Genomic DNA, 20,530 nt, shown 5'->3' on the forward strand with positions numbered 1-20,530 from the left:
AGGAATGCTGTCACTGGTGGAACCACTAAAGAACAAGCAAGCAATACCTTGTACAAAACAAAACAAATAGAAAAAGTTAGCCAGAACTTCCAGTAGTCTACTTTGTTAAGAAAACTCTAGGAAATGTGGTTTTGCACAGATGATTAAGGCATAGCCCCTATCTCCAAACAAGTGTTTAATGTGGAAGGGAGATGGGTTAGGGATTATACCTTCTCAGTGGGGGTTAGGGTGGAAGAAGAGGAACACTGATTGGTTACCTGTGGAGCAGACAGCTCTAATTCACATACAGTATTAAAACATGTTATTTTCTAGTGCTCAGAAGTCATCTTTTCCTGCCAATACTTCCTGCAGTATAGTGATTACATTACTGGAATGTAGTATGTGTTGGGAGCACTTTTTGGGTCTATTGCTAAAGGGAAAGAATAGCTTCAACACAGCACAATCGAGCCAGTGTTCAGAGATATGTGAAAGGCATAGATGACTTAGGTGTGTTATTCTGTGTTTTGTAAAGTTTATTTAAATTTATGGTTGTGTTTTCGATACCTAGACTACAATAGGTATTTCATAAATTACCATAATTGTTAACATCTACTTGAGTTGCTACACTGTTTGGTAATAATAGAATTTGTCTGATTTTTTTTTTCCTTTTATAAATGAAGTGATTATCACTTCTTGACATTTTGGCCAATATCAAGTGTATAAATGTAGTCATCAAACAACTACAATTAAAATACTAGAGTCAGAAATCAAGGAAAGTACCATGTTCTGGGCTTTATGTTGGTGATATACTTACTCTATATCCAGTTTTCAGAAATAAGTATATTCAAGTACTTCATGTTTAATATTGAATATCAATAAATGAGTGTATTTATATGCATGCATATGTTTTAATTCTTTACATATTTCTTTAAAATATGATTGAAGTAAATATTTTAAAGTCCCTCCTCGCAGCAAAGTTAAATGATACCGTCTAAATTATTATATCATTCAAATGACTATAATTTTTCTTTCAAGTTCCACCAAAGACTAAATTGAGTAGTGAGTTCCCTATAGTAAAAAAAAAAAATGCCCAGATTCGAGGTTCCTTGTACAGATGGCTGTCATGCAACCGTAAACCTTAAATTGAATCTCTTTATCTCAAGAGCATGATTCTGCTACATCGAATTGACCTTTCAAGTTCTTTCTTTTTGACATATTCTAATTTTGAGAATGTGAAATTAGTTTGAACTGGAGGATAGTTGAGTACAGAGGAGATTAAGGATATTCCTTGCTTCCGTTTTTTTCCGTTTGGCAGATGGTTTGATGTCCTTCAGAAAGTGCCTACCCAATTGAAGACAAACCTCACAAGCATTACAAAAAACCGTACAGATAAGGTAAGTGTTGTCACAGCCTGAGACAGCCTATGCTGCAATAAATATAGATGTGCAAGCACTTTTTCGACCGAGTATTCTTCTGTCCTTTGGGCAGATACCCAGGAGTGGAATTGCTGGATCATATGGTAGTTTTAATCTTTGCCATCCTGACAGGATGGGGGTAGTATCTTATTGTGGTTTTACTCAGCATCTCTCTTATGATGAAGGATAGTGAACATTTCTTCATATGCTTTTTGGCTCTCTCTTCCTTAGAGAGTCGTTTGTTCAGCTCATTTTCCCATCTTTTAATTGGGTTGATTTTTTTTTTTTTTGTAGTAAACTGCTTGAGTTCCTTGTGTATTCTGATTATCAGTTCCTTATCTAAGGCATGATTTATAAAAATATTCTCCCATTCTGAGGGTTGTTGATTCACACTAATTACTGTGTCTTTTGCTGTGCAGAAACTTCTTAATCTGATAAAATCCCACTTGTCTATTTCTTTGATTATTGTCATTTGGGGGTCTTATTTAAGAAGTCTTTGCTTGCCTATTGTCTCCCAGAGCTTCCCCAGTATTTTATACCAGTATTTTTATAGATTGAGGTCTTAAGTTTAGATCTTTGATACATTTTGAGTTGATTTTTGTTAATAGTGAAAGATGGGTGTCCAGCTTCATCTTTTTGCAGGTGGATACCTAGTTTTTCCAGCACCATTTACTAAAGAGGTTTTCGTTTTCCCACAAGATTGACTGGTATCCTTTATCAAAAATAAGTTGGCTGTATGTTTTGGGGTTTATTTCTGGGGTCTCTATTCTATTTTATCGGTCCACCTGTCTGTTTTTGTGCCAATACCATGTTGTTTTGATTATCACAGCTTTATAATATATTTTGGGGTCAGGGAGTCAGAAGCCCCAAACTCCACTCTTCTTACACAAGATTGCTTTGGGGATACGGGATCTTCTATGATTCCATACAAATTCTATGATTGTCTAGATTTTCAAGATCTGTTGAAGACTGTCTCTGGTAATTTGATTGGTACTAAATCAAATATGTAGATTAATTTGGTAGAATTGCCATTTTGATTATATTAATTCTTCCAATCCAGGAACATGGGATGAGACAGCCTGTGAACATGGGTTATACAGTGCTCGAAATGAAAATAGAGCTTGAGACTTTCTAAACTGATTGCTTGAAGTTTCTAATTGAAGACTTACTTTTTTTTTTCCTAACAGAATGCTATTCATAATCACATTCGTTTATTTGAACCTCTTGTTATAAAAGCTTTAAAACAGTATACAACAACAACATCTGTACAATTACAGAAGCAAGTTTTAGATTTGCTGGCACAGCTGGTTCAATTACGGGTTAATTACTGTCTTCTGGATTCAGATCAGGTTTGTCACTTTTTTTTAATCACCCATACTAGCTTCTGATTTAATGGAAATTATGCCCCAAATACACTGGACTTTACCTTAAAGAAATGTGAAATTTGTTGTTTTCTCCCACAATTGTGCTTCTTAACTATTTAATGCAACTGGCTAATGTAAAATTCCCGGAACATAGGCAGTCTAAGCGGTGTTGGCACCATCTTGTCCTGACTCCCCAGTCTGTGTCATTCTCCATTAGGGTTAGCCTTTAGAAATTTGCCAGAGGTTTTTCCTATCCACTTATCTACCCCTTTTCTCCCCCGACTCCAACATAAGTTTCACTTTAAGTGGCAAGATATAATTAGGATATGCTATGTGGGGAGGCATTTCTATAAAATCCAGAGATCATCTTAAATAGATTATCAATTATGGTCTATAGTTTAAGGCAGTGTAATAAGTAAACTTGCCTGGTAGGAATGTAACCTGCTATGGTAGAAGCTGAGACCTGTGCTCCTGGATGCTCACGTGGGAAACTTTGTTACCTTAAATAAGTATATATACTCAACTCTTCTCTGGCTAGATTGCCTTCCTCATGGAGTTGTTGAAGTTATGAGATCCTGGCTAGCCATATTTCTTCATGATGCAAATTTACTTCAAGTGAGATCCATGTCAGTTAATTCACTACAGATGAAATTGCATTTAGGTCATTGTTTGGCTGTGGCTTTAGACCACTTTTCTACGTGAGGTAGGATATTTTTTGAGATCAAAATATTACAGTTCTCCATTTTCTCCTAGAAGTAAATCTGTCTGTAGATCTTCATTATCTTCATTTACCTTAAAGGGTCCATTTCCTTGAGAGACATGAAAAAACACATTCAAGATGCTGATTTCCCCACAAGATGCGGGGATGGATTGGTCAGCTTTTAATGAAAGAAATGTCGAAGGGTTGGGGTTCTCTTTGCCTTTGCCCAACAGTTTTACTCTTCCTTTCATGAAAGCTATCAGAAGAAAATCAGTCTAAAGAATTTCTGTCTTCGGGGAATATGTCACTGGGAATATGTCACTGGGAAATGTCATACCCTTTGTTTTGATATAAAGAGGCTGCATGGGGAGAGGCTCTGCACAGGATGGGGCAGGCACAGGGCCATAGCCAGTGGCCATCTAAAAGGAAGCCAGAGCACTGATTGGGTCAAAACCTTTTCTTCAAAATTTCCTGGTTGTGACTCTCATTACAAGTATAAAATGAACTTTCTTACATGGTATTTTTAGACTGAGGTCTCTTTTAGGGCTGTCTTTAGTAGACTTTTAGGGCTCTCTTCACATAGACTTTTCAGGTAGATTTGATGTTTTACCAGATTGTTTAATCATTCTACATAGAGCCTTTTCTTAAAAATGGAATAATTTTTGTTGCTTTCTTACTGAAATGTTGAGAGAGGACAACCTCAAGTTTATCCCATGCTTGTCTCGACATGTATATCGATCTCTTTGTTAGTGTGTGCTTCACTCTGGGTCTCTGCACCCTCTGTTCATGTCAGCAGAACCAATTTCCAGCTGTCCCTTACTTGGTGGTGTTACACCTGTCTAGCTGTGAACCTCACATTTTTTCTGGTTGTTTTCATCAGTTGGTTCCCTTTTCCCCACCCCAGTTCTTGGGATTCAGTAGATAGTTTGAATAAACAAAAGTAGAAAATTAGAATAGACAAATCATTAAACTCAATTTAGATGGCAATTTACGGAGCACCTGCTGTATGTCTACATTAGTACCTTATTGTGTTGCTCAACAGAAATACCTGATGATTTATAATTAATAGAGGTGTGTTTGGCTCATGATTCTGATGGCTAGAGAGTCCAAGGCATGAGACTGCAATCACAACATAGTGGAGAGAAGTGAAAAGGTCAGCAAGGCACCTGCCGGTAGAGTGTAGCCTGTGGGTGGTCATCTTAAATAACAACCTGCTAGCCCCTTCCTATGAGAGAGAATCTGCTCCATCTCACGAGACCATGGTAATATAATCAGGAAGGCTGTATCCCATGATCCAAACACTCTTACTAGGCCATACCTCTTAAAAGTCTCATCCCCTTCTGATGCCATTAAAATAATGACCAAATTCTAAGACATGAACCTTTTGGGAACAAATCATCCAGACCATAGCAGGCTCTGAGAAAACAGTGGGAATAGAAATTCTAAGCTTGGGACCAGCCTTCTAAGCTTGGGACCAGCAGATGGCGTAACGGCTATGTCGCTGGAACTCCCATGTGGTTGACCGTGGTTCAAGTTCCAGACCTGGTGGCTTAAACTTACACTGGGCACGTGTGTGTGCATGCCCAAGATCCTGAGAGGAGAATGGAGGAGATGGGATTGCGGCATAGCCATCACCCTTGGGGGATGATTTCTTGCTTTCTGTCTCTCTGTGTCTCTCTTGTCTTTCTGGCATGTGCCCTATAGCAAAAAAACCTCTCCCCTCACCCCCCAAAAATAAAAAGAAATTCTAAACTTTATCTGGGCAAGCTTCCCTCAGGCTGGGTGAGCAGAAGAGAGCATACAGTTTAGTGTGACACACAGCTGGCTCTTATCTGGTCCTGACGTAGTACCTCTCCTCCTAAGAGCCATCCTTCACCTCTCAGCAGCTGCCTCAGCACTGGGCTCCTTTAAGGGAGAGATGGACTATTGTGGATATCTTATCACTAGACCAGTGTCAGGGAGTCTGTGCTGCTCAGTTTGCCATTAGCTAGAATAGACCAGTTCTTCAGACAGACTTCTGGGTAATACTTATGTCACCTGGAATTTATCATTTGTTTTTCCAATGAGATTTTTACCTCAGTGTTTAGTAAATCTGTTTTCCACGGTATTTCAAGAGTGTTCTGTAATTATCTAGTCTGACTTCAGAATAGATATGAGTTCTGGTATATAAACAAATTTATCTGCTGCCAGGAAAAATTTATACAGATAAATTGTTAAAAATTTATGTAGATAAGCTGGAAGAAATAAAATCTGTTTTTCACTTTTTAATCCTGTTATTTATATGAAAATTTTTTTTACCTGAAGGTATTCATTGGATTTGTGCTGAAACAGTTTGAATACATCGAAGTGGGCCAGTTCAGGTAAGAGCATTTTGTTATTTTAGATTTGTTTTTCTTGTTATCTACTTATGTGTAATTTTTTGGATATTAAGGTGAACATTTACTTTAAAGGACTATTAGGCATTTTTGCTGTTTTCTTTTTCTTATTTTAACGTTTTTGCTATAGGGTGCACTTGGTTGTCGCAGAGATAAAGACAATGACAGAGAAAGTGAGAAATCAGCCCCCCCCACCCCTCCCGGGGGTGGCCATCCTGTAGTCCCTTCTCCTTCATTCTCTTGGGATTTGGGGCACACATGCACATGCACCTGGTGTGAGTGTCAAGCTGCCGGGTTTGGGACTCAAACTGCACAGTTGACCACGTGGAATCCAGCCACCTTACCCAACACACCACCTAAAGGGTCCTTATAAACATTAAATATTAAAATTTATTAGTTTCTGAATTACTTAATAAATAGTTAAGGAAACAGTGAGAAGGAAAGTATTGTGAGAGTCCCTGCAGTCTCGAGATCCAGCTTCTTGTTCCAATTATGTAACACCTCTACAGTGATTTTGGGCAAGTTACTTTTTCTCCTGTGAGTCACAGTGGGGCAGGAGAACTGAGAAGACTGTACCTACTGGGGACCTAGTGCTGTAAGGTGTCTTGTGCCTGTTCCCATTTAGCCTTTCCACCTGTGCAAGCACTCTGCATGGGCGCAGATGGGAACGACAGTGATGTGGATGGGATTAAAATAAGATCAGAAAGCTTAGTGCACATGCTCTCTCTCAAGGTCAAATCATGAGTTACTTTATGTTGTTAATATATATTGATTATGTGTCTGAAATTTTAAAAAGAAATCTCTAAATGGATATTTTTGTTCCCAGGGAATCTGAGGCAATTATTCCGAACATCTTTTTCTTCCTGGTATTACTGTCTTATGAACGCTATCATTCAAAACAGATCATTGGAATTCCTAAGATCATTCAGCTCTGTGATGGCATCATGGCCAGTGGGAGGAAGGCTGTGACACATGGTAACGGACACACCTTTCCCTGTGGTCTTCACTCTCATGATGTGCTCGACAGTGTTAGTTTTCTTACACCCCCTTTAAACCATGATAACAGTGGCTATGTGCTTTGCGGGCTCTATGTATGTTTGTATGCATGGTTGCATAGTTGTGCACACACCAGTTAGATATGTTTTATAAAAGTAGAGAATACATTTTTTACTCTTAGGAGTTTATAATTACTTAGGGGAAAAAATATAAGACACAGTAGGATGGGCTAATGTACAGATAGATTTTGCATATAAAAGCTCCCATTTATCGTTATGAAGCACAAAAGAATTTTAAATCCTGCTTGCCATGAATCAGACTTTACTTTTTTTCTCCTTAGGGTTTGCTATAGGGTGTGGGTTCTCGCCAGAAAGAGACAGAAGAGAGAGAGAGGGAAAGCGAAAAATCACCACCACGGGAGATGGCAATTCCTTTTCCTCCGGTCTCCTTCAGGATTTTGGGCACACACACACATTGCACCCAGTGTGATTTTTAGGCCACTGGGTCTGGGGCTTGAACTGCACGGCTAGCCATGTGGGATCCAGTACCTTTATCTCCATGCCACCTGCTGGCCCAAATTTTGATTTCTTATGCAAAGGTATTAGAGGATAGAGTTTGATTTTGATTCAGTGCGTTCTATTTTGAGTGATTGTTTTACTGGAGGTTGAGCAAGGACCATAAAATATTGCCAGCTGCTCAAGCACTTTCTTTCAGCCTATGAAATGAGGTGGTATGGGTTTAGGAATGAGTCATAGGGGCCGGCAGGTGGTGTGGTAGTTAAGGTGCTGGACTCCTGCATGTCTGACCATGGTTTGAGTTCTGGACCTGGCAGCTTGCTTTCTCACATTCTCTGTTTCTCTCTGCTAAACACATGTGCCCTGTAGAAATTAAAACTACTACTACTAATAATAATAAGTAAAGGGGCCAGTGGGTGGCTTAGTGGTTAAGGCGCTTGACTCCCGTGTGGCCCATGGCAATTTGAATCCCAGACTTGGTGGCTTTAAACTCATGCCAGGTGTGTATATATATATATGTGTGTGTGTGCCCAAAATCCTGAGAAGTGAATGGAGGATAAAGAATTGTGGCATGGTCATCCCACCAGGGGATGATTTCTTGCTTTCTGTCTCTGTTGAGCACATGTCCCCTATAGCAAGAAAATCTCTCTCAAATAAAATAATAATAATAATAATAAAATAATTATATTTTTTAAAAAAGTATGAGTTATAAATGTGACTATGAACTTTTTAAACCGATCTGCCAGTATGTTCCTATTGGCCTCTGATTCCTTTTTCCAGGAATTTGTAGGCTTTTGAACTTTGTGAGAATGGCATTGTTACATAGTGTGTGCTCCACTGAAAGCATCTGCAGGAGGGCATAGGCCAAGATATATTGAGAGCTTGATTTTCAGTTAGTCTTTGCCATTCATGTCTCAGCAAAATTACAGATTATTAAATCCATAGATATTTTCATTGTTCAATTTATTTGGAAATGCAAAAAGGGGACCAAAGTTTCTTGGACTTCGTAGGTCTTTGGACAGAGTCAGTCAACAGACTAACCCAAAACTTTTTTACTGGGAAGTTTAGTCTTCTGTGGGAGGGTCATCAAGTATGTGTGTGTGTGTGTGTGTGTGTGTGTGTGTGTTTATGTGTGTGTGTGTGAGACTGAGGCTCAGAGAGTCTGCCTGGGCATGTCACTGAGAGTCAGAGTGTGTATGTGTGTGCAAAGGTAGTGTGCTATATACCAATGAAGGGCATTTTTTTCATGATTCTTCCATGTGGTTGTGTTAGACCAATTAATTTATTTTGCCTGTTGGTTTGGACCAAGACAGGATTTTGGGAAAAACTCTTTATTTAATGAGAGAGTGAATTATTTTAAATTATATAATATTTATTACTGTGACTCGGTGTATTCTCTAGTAGTTATTGCCTTTTCAAGTAAAGCAAGTGTATTATGTATGAGACCAAGAATGTTGCTATTTTGGTGATTTGGGAACTTTTAATTGTTTTCAAATTACTTTTGAATGAGTTACCTTTCGTTAGAGTGATGTTATATTGTGGAAAACTTAGTTTTGTTTTTTTAGAAGCTTTCAGAAAACGCCAGTCAGTGTTCAGAGGAAGAGCTTTGGCTTTCCACAGTGGTATAATAATACTTTCACAACATTCATTGATAACCTAATCCTTCGTTTTCATAAACCAGGTACAGGTTAGGGTTTTCTTTTGTCTCTTGAAAATATTTTGGAGGTGTTAAGTAAGAACTGTCTTTCAAAAGTAATTTTCATGTAATACCTTATTAGGATACCCTTTTGTACCCACAGCCATACCGGCCCTACAGCCCATAGTCCATGACCTCTTTGTATTAAGGGGAACAAATAAGGCTGATGCAGGAAAAGAGCTTGAAACCCAAAAAGAAGTAGTGGTGTCAATGTTACTGAGACTCATCCAGTACCATCAGGTAAGCAGAGAGTACAGTGACCACCGTGATTTGTGGCAATGCAAGGACATTCCATGTGGTTCAACTGTTTGTTAAAAAAATGAGTGTTACTTATGTTTTGACTTTGGACTCTCCAGGACTAGGGGAAATGCCGGTGTGGTATGAGGTTTAGCAGGTATGCATCTTGTTAAGAGATCATTCAAAAGAGTAAATATGGCAGAGGCCTTCTTTTCTAAAATAAGGACCAGAAATCAAAAATCAATTAATTGAGGGACCAGCAGTTAACATAATGGCTATGTCACTAGACTCCCATGTAGTGGACTGCGGTTCGCGTCCTAGACCCGGTAGCTTAAACTCACGCCGGGCACATGTGCATGTGTGCCCAAGATTCTGAGAGGAGAATGGAGGAGAAGGGATTGCAACGTGGCCATCCCCTCTGGGGGGTGATTTCTTGCTTTCTATCTTTGTCTCTCTGGCGAGCGCATGTGCCCTATAGCAAAAACTTCTTTAAAAAAAAATCAATTAATTGACAGTTTTGGTCAAAATAGTGCCATTCTTAAAACTGATAGGAATCTCAAATCTGAAATAATTTAAAGTTTATTATTTTTATTTATTTATTTTTATTTTTGGAGAGTTGTTTTTTTTTTTTTTTTTTTGCTACGGGGGGGGGCCCCCCTCACAAAAGACAGAACTGAAAGTGAGAAATCATCCCCTAAGGGGGATGGCCATGTTGCAATCCCTTCTCCTGTTGGGATCTTGGGCATGCATGCACATGCGCCCAGCGTGAGTTTAAGCCTCCGGATCCGAGACTTGAACCACGGTCGACTAAATGGGAGTCCAGCAACATAGCATTATGCCAACTGCTGGCCCCAAGACTTTATATATTTTTATCACTATTTTGATTTAAGTCAAGGTTTTTTTCTTAAAACTGATTTCTGGTTGTTTCCTGAAGGTGGAATAGGAATTTAAGACATAATGAGGTAGTGTGAGTGCCAGGGTCTAGTTTTGTTTTATAATTGAGATGAATAGAAATGTCATCATGCATGCTTCAATCCTAATGAGCATATATAATTAAACCGATTAGTGAAATAACTTGCTACATAACAGAATTTAATTTCATAATGAACATATTTTATATTTTTTCCATCTGTCAAATGTTTCCTCCCCTTGTACTTCACAACTGCCCTCTACCACCCACTCTCTACCACCCACTCTCCTCCCTTACAGTCTCTAGCATGTACATCCATTCTCCTATTATCACATTGTCAAGTCTCTCAACTCCTACTGTAGTACTCAGTATAAATTGAGTATAAACCGTGTATCTCTCAAAGTCTGACTTGCTTCACTTGACATTAAGTCTTCTATATTCATCAATTTTGAATCAGACAGCAGGATCTCATTGTTTCTTATAGCTGAGTAATATTCCATAGTCTATATGTGTCACAGTTTTTCAACCCAGTTATCAGCTTTGGACGCTTGGGTTGGTTCCATGTTTTAGCAATTGTAAATAATGCTACCGTAAGTATGCTTATACAGATATATTTCTGATTGTTTTCCTATCCTTTGGGTAAATACCAATAAGTGGGATTACTGGATCATATGGAAGATATGTTTATAGGTTTTTGAGAAACCTCCGTATTGTTTTCCACAGAAGATGGACTAATTTACATTCCCACCAACAGTGTGAGAGTTATCTTTCACTACTGAACACTTGCCTACACTTGTTCTTAATTTTTTTCATCCTAGCCATTCTAACTGGGGTTAAATGCTATCTCATTGTAGTTTTAATTTGAATTTCCCTTATGACAAGAGACATTGAAGGTTTTTTTTTTTTTTTTTTGGAGAGATTTTTGCTGTAGGGCACTTGCGCTCACTAAAGACAGACAGATTGAAAGCGAGGAATGATGCCTCCCTCCCCCCCCCCCCTCGGGGTGATGGCCATGCTGCTATCCCTTCTCCATTCTCCTCTCAGGATCCTGAGCATGCACACACATGCGCTCAGCCTGAGTTTCAAGCTACTGGATCCAGGACTCGAAATTTGGTTGACCATGTGGGAGTCCAGTGCCTCAACTACCACACCACCTGGGGTGGTCCCTGAACATTCTTTCATATGCCTCTTACTATTTGTAAGTCTTTCTGTGAGAAAGACTTATTCTGTCTATTCAATTCATTTGCCTATTTTTTAATTGGATTATTCATTGTTTTATGGGGCAGCTTCTTCAGTTCCCTATGTATTCTAGATATCAATTCCTTTTCTGAGTAATAATTCGCAGCTATTTTCTCCAATTCCAAGGGTTTCTTTTCACTCTAGTTATAATGTCCTTTGCTGTGAGGAAAGTTTTTAGCTTGTTGTAATCTGACTTATCTATCTATTTTAGGGACCATTTCTTAAATAAGGCACCTATGTTTTAGGTGCCTTATTTAAGAAATCTTTGGGGAACCAGCAGATGGCATAATGGATACATTGCTGGATTCCAACATAGTCAACTGTGGTTTGAGTCTAGGACCTCGTGGCTTGAAACTCAGGCCAGGTGTGTGTGTGTGTGCATGCCCAAGATCCCCAAAAAGAGAATGGAAACAAAGGGATTGTGGCATGAACATTTCCCCAGAGGGTGATTTTTCCCTTTCTGTCTCTCTGTCTCTCTGACAAGCACACATGTTCTGTAGCAAAAATCTCTCTTAAAAAAAGAGAAAGAAATCTTTGCCTAGTCCAATATCTTAAAAGTTTCTCCTATTTATTCTAGTAGTAGTTTGTAATTAGAGGCTTTAGATTTACATCTTTAGTTCTAGTTAATGGTGAGAAGTAAGGGTAGTTTCATTTTTCTGGAGATGGAAGCCAGTTCGTCCAACATCATTTGCTAAAATGACTTTCTTTTCTCCATTGCATTGTCTTAGGCCATTTATCAAAGATCAGTTGACTATGTGATTTGGAGTTTATTTCTGGATTCTCTGTTCTGTTCCATTGTTCTGCATATCTATTTTTGTGCCAGTTCTATGCTGTTTTGATTGTCACTGCTTTGTAATATACTTTAAAGTTGAGTAGTGAGATGCCTATTTTATTTTTTTGGTACAGGATTGCCTTGACAATCTGAGGTCTTTTATGATGCCATACATATTTTCTAATTTTTTTTTTCTATTTCTGTGAAGAATGACTCAGGTAATTGAATTAAAGTTGCATCAAATATGTAAATTAAATTGGGTAGGACTGACATTTTGATTATATTAATTCTTCCAATCCAAGAGCATGGGGTGTTCTCCCATTTCTTGTGTCATACTCAGTTTCTTTTTTCAGTTTTTTCATAGTTTTCCTTGTAGAGGTTTTTCACCTCTTTGACTAGATTTATTCCTAGGTATTTGGTTTTGTAGCTATTATAAATGGGATTGCTTTCTTCAGTTCTGTCTCAGTCTCTTTATTGTTGATGCTATAGATTTTGTATATTGACTTTGTATCCTTCAACCTTACTGAATTAATTTATCACTTGCAGGAGTTTTTTCATGGATTTCATTTTTATTTTTTATGTATATTATCATATCATCTGCAAATAGGGACAATTTAACTTCTTTTCCTATCTGAATACCTTTTATTTTGCTCTCTTGTTCAATTGAATTGGCTAGAGCTTCCATGTTTAAAAGAGTGGACAGAGTGGGTAGCTTTGTCTTTTTCCAGCCTTTAATGGGAAGGCTTTAATTGTTCCCCATTCATTATGATGTTCTTAGTAGAACTGTCATATATTGTTTTTATTATGTCGAGTAATGTCCCTTCTACCTCAATTTTGCAGAGAGTCTTGATCATAAAGGGATGTTGTATTTTATCAAATGCTTTTTCACATCTATCTATCTATCTATATATATATACGATCATAAGATTTTTATCTTTCTTTCTGTTAATATGATGTGTTACATTTATTGTATTAATGTATGTTGAAAAATCCTTGCATCCCTGGGATGAAGCCTACCTGTTCATGGTGTATAATCATTATGATATGTTGTTGGATTCAGTTTGCTAGTATCTTGTTGAAAGTTTTTTTGTGTCAGTATTCATCAGGGATATTGGTCTGTAGGCTGTTTTTTGTTTTTGTTTTTGTTTTTTTTTTAAATATCCTTGTCTGGTTTTGGTGTCAAGATAATAGAGGCTTCATAAAATGCATGTGGGAGGATTCCTTCATTTTGAATCTTTAGGAATAGTTTGAGAAGAATTGGAGTTAGCTCTTCTTTAAAAGTTTTGTAGAATTGAGAAGTAACGCCACTGGGACCTGGGCTTTTTGTTGTTTTTTGAACAGACTAACACTGTTTCAATTTCTTTACTTTTTATTGTTCTATTTAGGCTTTTTATTTCATCTTGATTCAACCTAGGTAACTTGTACTTGTTCAGAATTTCGTACATCTCACCTAGATTTTCTAGTTTGTTGGTGTATAGTTGCTCATAGTATTCTCTCATAATTTTTTGTCTTTTGTATATATCAGTTATAATATTGCCATCATCATTACTGATTCTATCTATCTGGTTCCTTTCTGTGTTTTTCTTGATCAGTCTACCTAATGGTTTATTAATTTTGTTTATTCTCTCAAAAAATCAGCTTTTGTTTTGTTAGTTTTTTGTATACTTCTTTTATTCTCTATTTCATGTCTAATCTTCACTATTTATTTTCTTTTTTTATTTTGTTTTTGGTTTTTTCCCAGTTCCTTGAGATGTGATATTAAGTTATTTAGTTGCCACTTTTCTATTTTTTTCTTATGACCACTAATGGCTATAAACTTGCCTCTTGTGACTGCTTTCAATGTGTCCCAAAGGTAATGGAGACTAGTGTGTTCTTTGTCATTTGTTTTGATAAATCTTTCGGTTTCAGTTATAATTTCCTCAATATTGAAAGTCATTTAGGAGTACAGTTTTAGTTTCCATGTTTTTGTGTGTCTTCAAGGACTCTTTTGTGATTGATTTCAAGTTTAATCCATTGTGGCCAGTGAAGATAGCTGGGTATAGTTTCCATACTTGTAAATTTATATAGAGTTGTTTTATGGCCTATTATGTGGTCAATCTTTGAAAATATGCCATGTGGAAATGAGAAAAAGGATATTCTGTAGTTGCTGGATAGAATATATATTTATGTCAGGTTCATTTGGTTTATGATATCAATTAATTCCTGTGTCTCTGTTTATTTTTTGTCTAGGGGATCTGTTCAGTGATGACAGTGGATGTCGAAGTCTCTGACAATTCATATATTAGAGTCTATATCTTCCTTTAGATCTAGCAGTCTGTTATATATTTGGGTGCCCTGGCAATCGGCACATCAGTATTTATGATTGTTATATCTTTTTGATAAATTCATCCTTTTAGAACTTTGTAATGTCTTCTTTGTCTCTTCTTGTGCTTTTTATCCTAAATTCTATTTTATCTGATATTGATACCACAACTCCTGCTCTTTTTCATTTCTTTTTGCATGAAGTGAGTTTTTCCAGCCCTTCATTTTTATTCTGTATATACCTTTGTAAATTCAGCGTATTTCCTGTAAGCAACATATAGAAAGTCTAGTTTTTTGTTTGTTTGTTTGTTTTGTTTGTTTGTTTGTTTTTTTAGAGAGATTTTTGCTATAGGGTGCATGCACTCACTGGAGAGACAGAAAGTGAGAAATCACCTCCTAGTGAGTATGGCCACATCATAACCTCTTCTCTTTCATTCTTCTCTCAGGATTTTGGGCATGCATGTACCCATGCCTGGGGTAAATTTCAAGCCTCTGGATGTGGGATTCAAACTGTGGTTGGCCATGTGGGAATTCAGTGACATAACCAATACGCCATCTGCTGGTCCCAAAAACCTAGTATTTTTAATAACTTCTGTTTTCTTAGCTTGTTTGGGTGCCTAGCCCTTGTTTTGTTAATTGTTTTCAGCTCTTTGTCCTTGAATGTTTATGAAGTTTTTCTCATAGAAACTACTTTATTTGCTTATTCATATTTTTATTTATATAATATTTAATGAAATACTTCATTTTAATTAAATTGCATAATTCTAATAAAATGTACAAGTACTATAAAGATGTTTTAGAACAAGCAGCTGACTGTTGGCAAGCACACTTGGGTTGGTGGGTGTCCTAGAGAGGAGCTTATCATCCACACTCAACCAGTTAGCATGCATAACCGAGGATGGAGAAGATTGCCTGACCTGGCAGGTTTATTAAGTAAAAGGCAGAATTAGGATTGTGTAATATAAGTGCTGTAAAGTTTGTGGGAGAGAGAAGGCAGCTGTGGAGACAGGGTGGTTGACAGACATAGAGACTGGCCTTAAGTTGAGTATTAAATTCTTTTATAACAATTATATTTTATAGACCAAGGGTTGGCAAATTTTCAGTAAGTGCTAGGTAATAAGTATTTTGGACTTTTTAGGGCTTGTGATCTCTGTTGCAGTGACTTATTCCAAAAAACATGAAACCATCATAGTCAATATGTATGTGAATGATGTGGCTGTTGTGTCAATGTTCCAGTAGAGCTTTATTTACAAAAATAGGCAGTGGGTTACCTGCTGCTATAGACCTTTACCTGGTTATAAATATCTGTTTAGAAATAATTACTAATAAGTACAGCAGGTGGTGTGACGGTTAAGGAGGCTGAATCTCAAATGGCCATGAGCTCCAGACCCAGTGGCTTAAAAATCATGCCAAGTGTATGTGCATGCTTTCTCAAAAATCCCAAGAGGAAAATGCAGCATTGCCATCTGTCTTGGGGGTGATTTCCTCTCTTTCTCTCTGTCCCTCTTTGGCAAGTACACATGCCCTATAGCGAAACTTCAAAAAAAAAAAAAAAAAAAGATGACTAGTAAACTTGTTTTTAATGATGTGTAATGCTTAAAAGTTAGGTGTTATTCATTAGATTACCTTCGCAAAGAATACAGAATTAAAACAGATTAATAAAGCATCTGCTGAATATTCAAGGCTGTACTTGAGTTTTGCTATAGGTTAATGCAAGTTTGATTTTGATTTGTGCCTTTTCTCTGATTGTGAAGTCTTGTAAATTCTATAGAAATAATAATGACTGAAAGTTATCCTGTAAGTTATTCATGCTACCCTAGAGGAGTTTGCTCCATCTCTCCTTGTTTTTTTCTGGTTCCCCTATATTTCACTTGTCACAGGGTAAGAACTGAATCAGTCTCTTTGTTCCTCACTGGGGAATCACATTTCTTTGGATTCTTGAGTCTTTTGCCCATGCTGGTACCAGTGTGAGTGATAGATTGAAAACATCTCATGTGGAGATGAAAAAAAATTGTATTTTCAGGAGATTTGCTAATTGTGCATAAATGCTCTTGCAGGTGTTGGAGATGTTTATCCTTGTTCTGCAGCAGTGCCACAAGGAGAATGAGGACAAGTGGAAACGGCTGTCGCGACAGATAGCTGACATCATCCTCCCGATGTTAGCCAAACAGCAGGTTTGTTATCACAGTCTGGGCTCCTCGTTGTGCAGTAAGCATAACACATTTGGAAACAGATTAATTTCCTTGTCAAAGGAAGGTTGTTATGATCTGCATTTCCTTTAATCCTAATAGATTCCTTCTTTAGTAGTTTTTTAGTACTCAGTGCTGGTTATGGGGCAAATGACTTTTCATTTCTTCTTATGATGACCAAATCAGGTTAATACCTATATATTGTTTACCTATATCTTGTGTGTTTACTTTACAAGTGAGGAAACCACAGTTCAGAGAAGTTATCAAGGTTACCCAACATATAGATCAAAAGTTCTTAGACTAAGATTAGTACAAGTCTGACTCCAAAGCAATGTTCTTTCCTATTTTATTATATTTTCTCCTTCATTCTGGTCAATAAAATGTTTTACTTGATTTTTAGGCTTTAGTTTCAGTTTTTTATATTACTTATAAGGTAATTTAGCAGTTATCCATTATTAAATCAATTTCTAAAGTCAATGATATGGGATATGAGAGAGAGGCACTGAGAATAATTTCAGGATAATGACAGAGCTGCTATGGATGATATGGGGAGACTGGGAGCCATGAGCACTGGGAGGTCAGAGCCTGGGATAGATGTATAGTCTCCATCCTCCTTCCCTCCCTTTCTTCCTTCCTTCTTTCTGTTTTTGCTAAGGGGCACATGTGTTCACTGGAGAGAGACAGAGAAGGAAAGTGAGAAAGCACCCCTAAGAGGAGACGGCCACACCACAGTCCTCTCTTCTTCATTCTTCTCTTGGGATTTTGGGTATGCATGCACATGTGCCTGGCAGGATTTTTGAGCCGCTGGGTCTGGACAGCAGTCAGCCATATGGGAGTCCAACACTAGGGCCAACCACCAGGCCATCTGTTGGCCCTAGTCCACCCCTTTTATCTATGGTTTCACATTCCATAGTTTCAGTTATCTGTAGTCACTGTAGCCCAAAAATGCTGATTGGAAAAATTCCAGAAATAAACACTTCATAAGTTTTAAATTACACACTGAGTAGTATGATGAATTTGCATCCTATTTCACTCCCATTAGTCCAGGTCCTGAATCATCTCTTTGTCCAGAGTATCCTCACTATATATATTTCCTGCCCATTAACCACACTCATAGCTCTCTCAGTTATCAGATTGAAAAATACGTAAAATGTGTAGTATACGTAGGGTTTGGTACCATCTATGGTTTCAGGCATTTACTGGCGGTCTTGGAGCAAGTCCCCCTGGATAAAGGGGGGTGGTGCTACTGTATTCATTTGAGACCCCTGATAGGCACTTGATGGAAGTGAGGCTGGCATTTGAATGTGCAAGTCTAGAGTTATCATAAGAAGGCTGGATAGGAGATAAATACCTGAGTGTGGACAAGGTTGCAGTGGACTAAATGTAGGTGGAGTGGAAGAAAAGAACAAGTTCCGAGCCACTGAGTCCCCAAGGGTCAAGGGTTGGGGTGGTGAGGAGGAGCCCATGAAGTAGACTGTAAATGACAACCAGCCCGGAGGATGAAAGTGTGTGTATGCATGGAGTAAGCAAGTATGGGTCCCTAAACAAGTTTTACAAAGGCATTGTAGGGTTAGCCATGGTGGTGCTTTCTGCTAAGATGCTGTGCTCCATGGGCTGGAACCACATGGGAGGCCTGGGATCAATTTCAGGTACAACTAAAGGCTGGATATGGTGCTGTACTCTTGTTATCCCAGCACCTTGGGGAAAACTGAGGCAGGAGGATCAGAATGGCACTATCTTAAAAAAATTTTTTTTTCATTTCGTTGGAAAGAGACGAGTCAGCTGTAAATATTCTGAGAACTCAGCCTGGGTTTGGCAGCACGAAGGTCACTGGTATGTGATTTTGGTGGAGCAGCTGGAGCCAAATTCCTATAGGAATGTGTTCCTGAAAGAACATGCAGAGAGCAATTAGAAAGAGGTTTACTCACAGAGGGAATAGAGAAATGAGGTGGTAGCCAGAGAAGGAGAGGGTTAGTAGATTGTTAAGTTGCCGAAACAGGGGACTGTGTATACACAAATTTGATTTTGAGAGCAAAATCAAATAGAAAGGGGACAGTCGAGATAAAGGACAGACAGAAATAGTCATAGTGTACTTGAGCAGACAGAGGGATTAGAGTCAGCTGTGTAAATGGCAGTTGGTCCTTGCAAGAGCACAGAATAACTGGAAAGAAGGCAGGAGTTGGTGGGTAAAGGCACAGGAACAGGTTTGGGTTGAAGGGATTGGAGCTAGGAATGTCTCGTTTGTTCCCTTATTTTTTATTTATTTTATTTACTCATTTTAATTATTTATACATTTAATCACTATAGATCATTTAGATTGTAAAGACACTTTATCCAGCATGTTAAACACCTCAGTCCAGCCCCAGTTGAGAATACTATACATGTTCTCATCAACAAATAATAAACCATATCTGTGTCCCACAAATGTCTTACCTCTCTATTTTTCCTCCAAATTTCCTTTTCTATGCTCTTCTCCTCCCACACTCTTCTTCCACTTTTGCTTTTTGGCTGTTTATATGTATTCTTTAGAGAGTTGTTTATTCAGCTCATTTTCCCACCTTTTAATTGGGTTAATCATTTTCTTCTGGGTAAGCTGCTTGAGTTTCCTGTGTATTCTGGTTATCAGTCCCTTGTATAAGGCACAGTTAACAAAAATTCTCTTACCATTCTGAGAGTTGTCAGTTCACACTAATTACTGTGTCCTTTGCTGTGCAGAAACTCCCTAATCTGATGTAATCCCACCTGTCTAAGACATAGAGACAGAAAGCGAGAAATCACCCCCCAGGGGGGATGGTCACGCCGCAATCCCTTCTCCTCCATTCTCCTTTCGGGATCTCGGGCACGCACGCACACGCGCCCGGCGTGAGTTTTAAGCCACCGGGTCCGGGACGTGAACCGCGGTCGACTACGTGGGAGTCCAGCGACATAGCCATTACGCTAACTGCTGGTTCCCTCCATAACAATTTTTAATGCTTGTATGTCCTTCAGTCTTTCGGTCTCTGCCATAGAGTGTGGACAGTTGGTATATGTTAAGTATAGTCATACAATGTCTCTCTTTCATAGTCTGACTTGCTTCGCTCAGCAACAAATCTTCCCTATTTGTCCACTTTCTATCAAATTCCAGGATCTTGCAGTTTCTTATGGCTGAACAGTATTCTATGGAGTATACGTGCCACACTTTTTCAATCCATTCATCCGTTTGTGAACATTTGGGTTGGTTCCGTGTCTTAGCAATCATGAATAAGGCTGCAATGAATATAGATGTGCAAGCGTTTTTCCGACTGAGCGTTCTGTCCTTTGGGTAGATTCCCAGAAATGGAATTGCTGGATCATATGATGGTTCTATTTGAAGGTCTTTGAGGAACCTCCACATTGTTCTTCACAGTGGCTGGACCAATTAGCATTCCCACCAACAGCGTAGGAGTGTTCCCCTTTCACCGCATCCCTTCCTTCTAGCACTTACCATTTTTTATTTTTGTAATCTTCACCTTTCTGACTGGGTTTAGGTGGTATCTCACTGTGGTTTTGATTTGCATCTCTCTTATGATGAGGGATGTTGAGCATTTCTTCATATGCTTTTTGGCTCTTCATATGTCTTCCTTAGAGAACTGTTTATTGAACTAATTTTCCCATCTTTTAATTAGTTTTGATCATTTTCTTCCAGGTAAGCCACAAGTTCCCTGTGTATTCTGGTTATTTGTCCCTTATCTGAGGCACAGGTAACAAAAATTCTCTCACAGTCCGAGGGTTCTTGATTCACACTAATTACACCGTCCTTTGCTGTGCAGAAACTTCTTAATCTGATGTAATTCCACCTGTCTGTTTTGGGGATTTTTGCCTGT

General features: G+C 38.2%; 1 protein-coding gene across 1 annotated transcript in view; it reads left to right on the forward strand.

Moving 5' to 3' along the window:
* HTT (huntingtin) overlaps positions 1–20,530 on the forward strand; it is a gene marked incomplete at its 5' end in the record, with an annotated part of 208,048 nt that overhangs the window by 108,998 nt on the left and 78,520 nt on the right. The window contains 6 exon segments of the mRNA XM_027773593.1: positions 1,295–1,373; positions 2,582–2,743; positions 5,763–5,818; positions 6,660–6,808; positions 9,144–9,280; positions 16,557–16,673. Coding sequence (XP_027629394.1) covers positions 1,295–1,373; positions 2,582–2,743; positions 5,763–5,818; positions 6,660–6,808; positions 9,144–9,280; positions 16,557–16,673 — 700 coding nt within the window.

The sequence above is a fragment of the Tupaia chinensis genome, unplaced genomic scaffold (assembly GCF_000334495.1).
Source record: "Tupaia chinensis unplaced genomic scaffold, TupChi_1.0 Scaffold000360_1, whole genome shotgun sequence".
Lineage (NCBI taxonomy): Eukaryota > Metazoa > Chordata > Mammalia > Scandentia > Tupaiidae > Tupaia > Tupaia belangeri.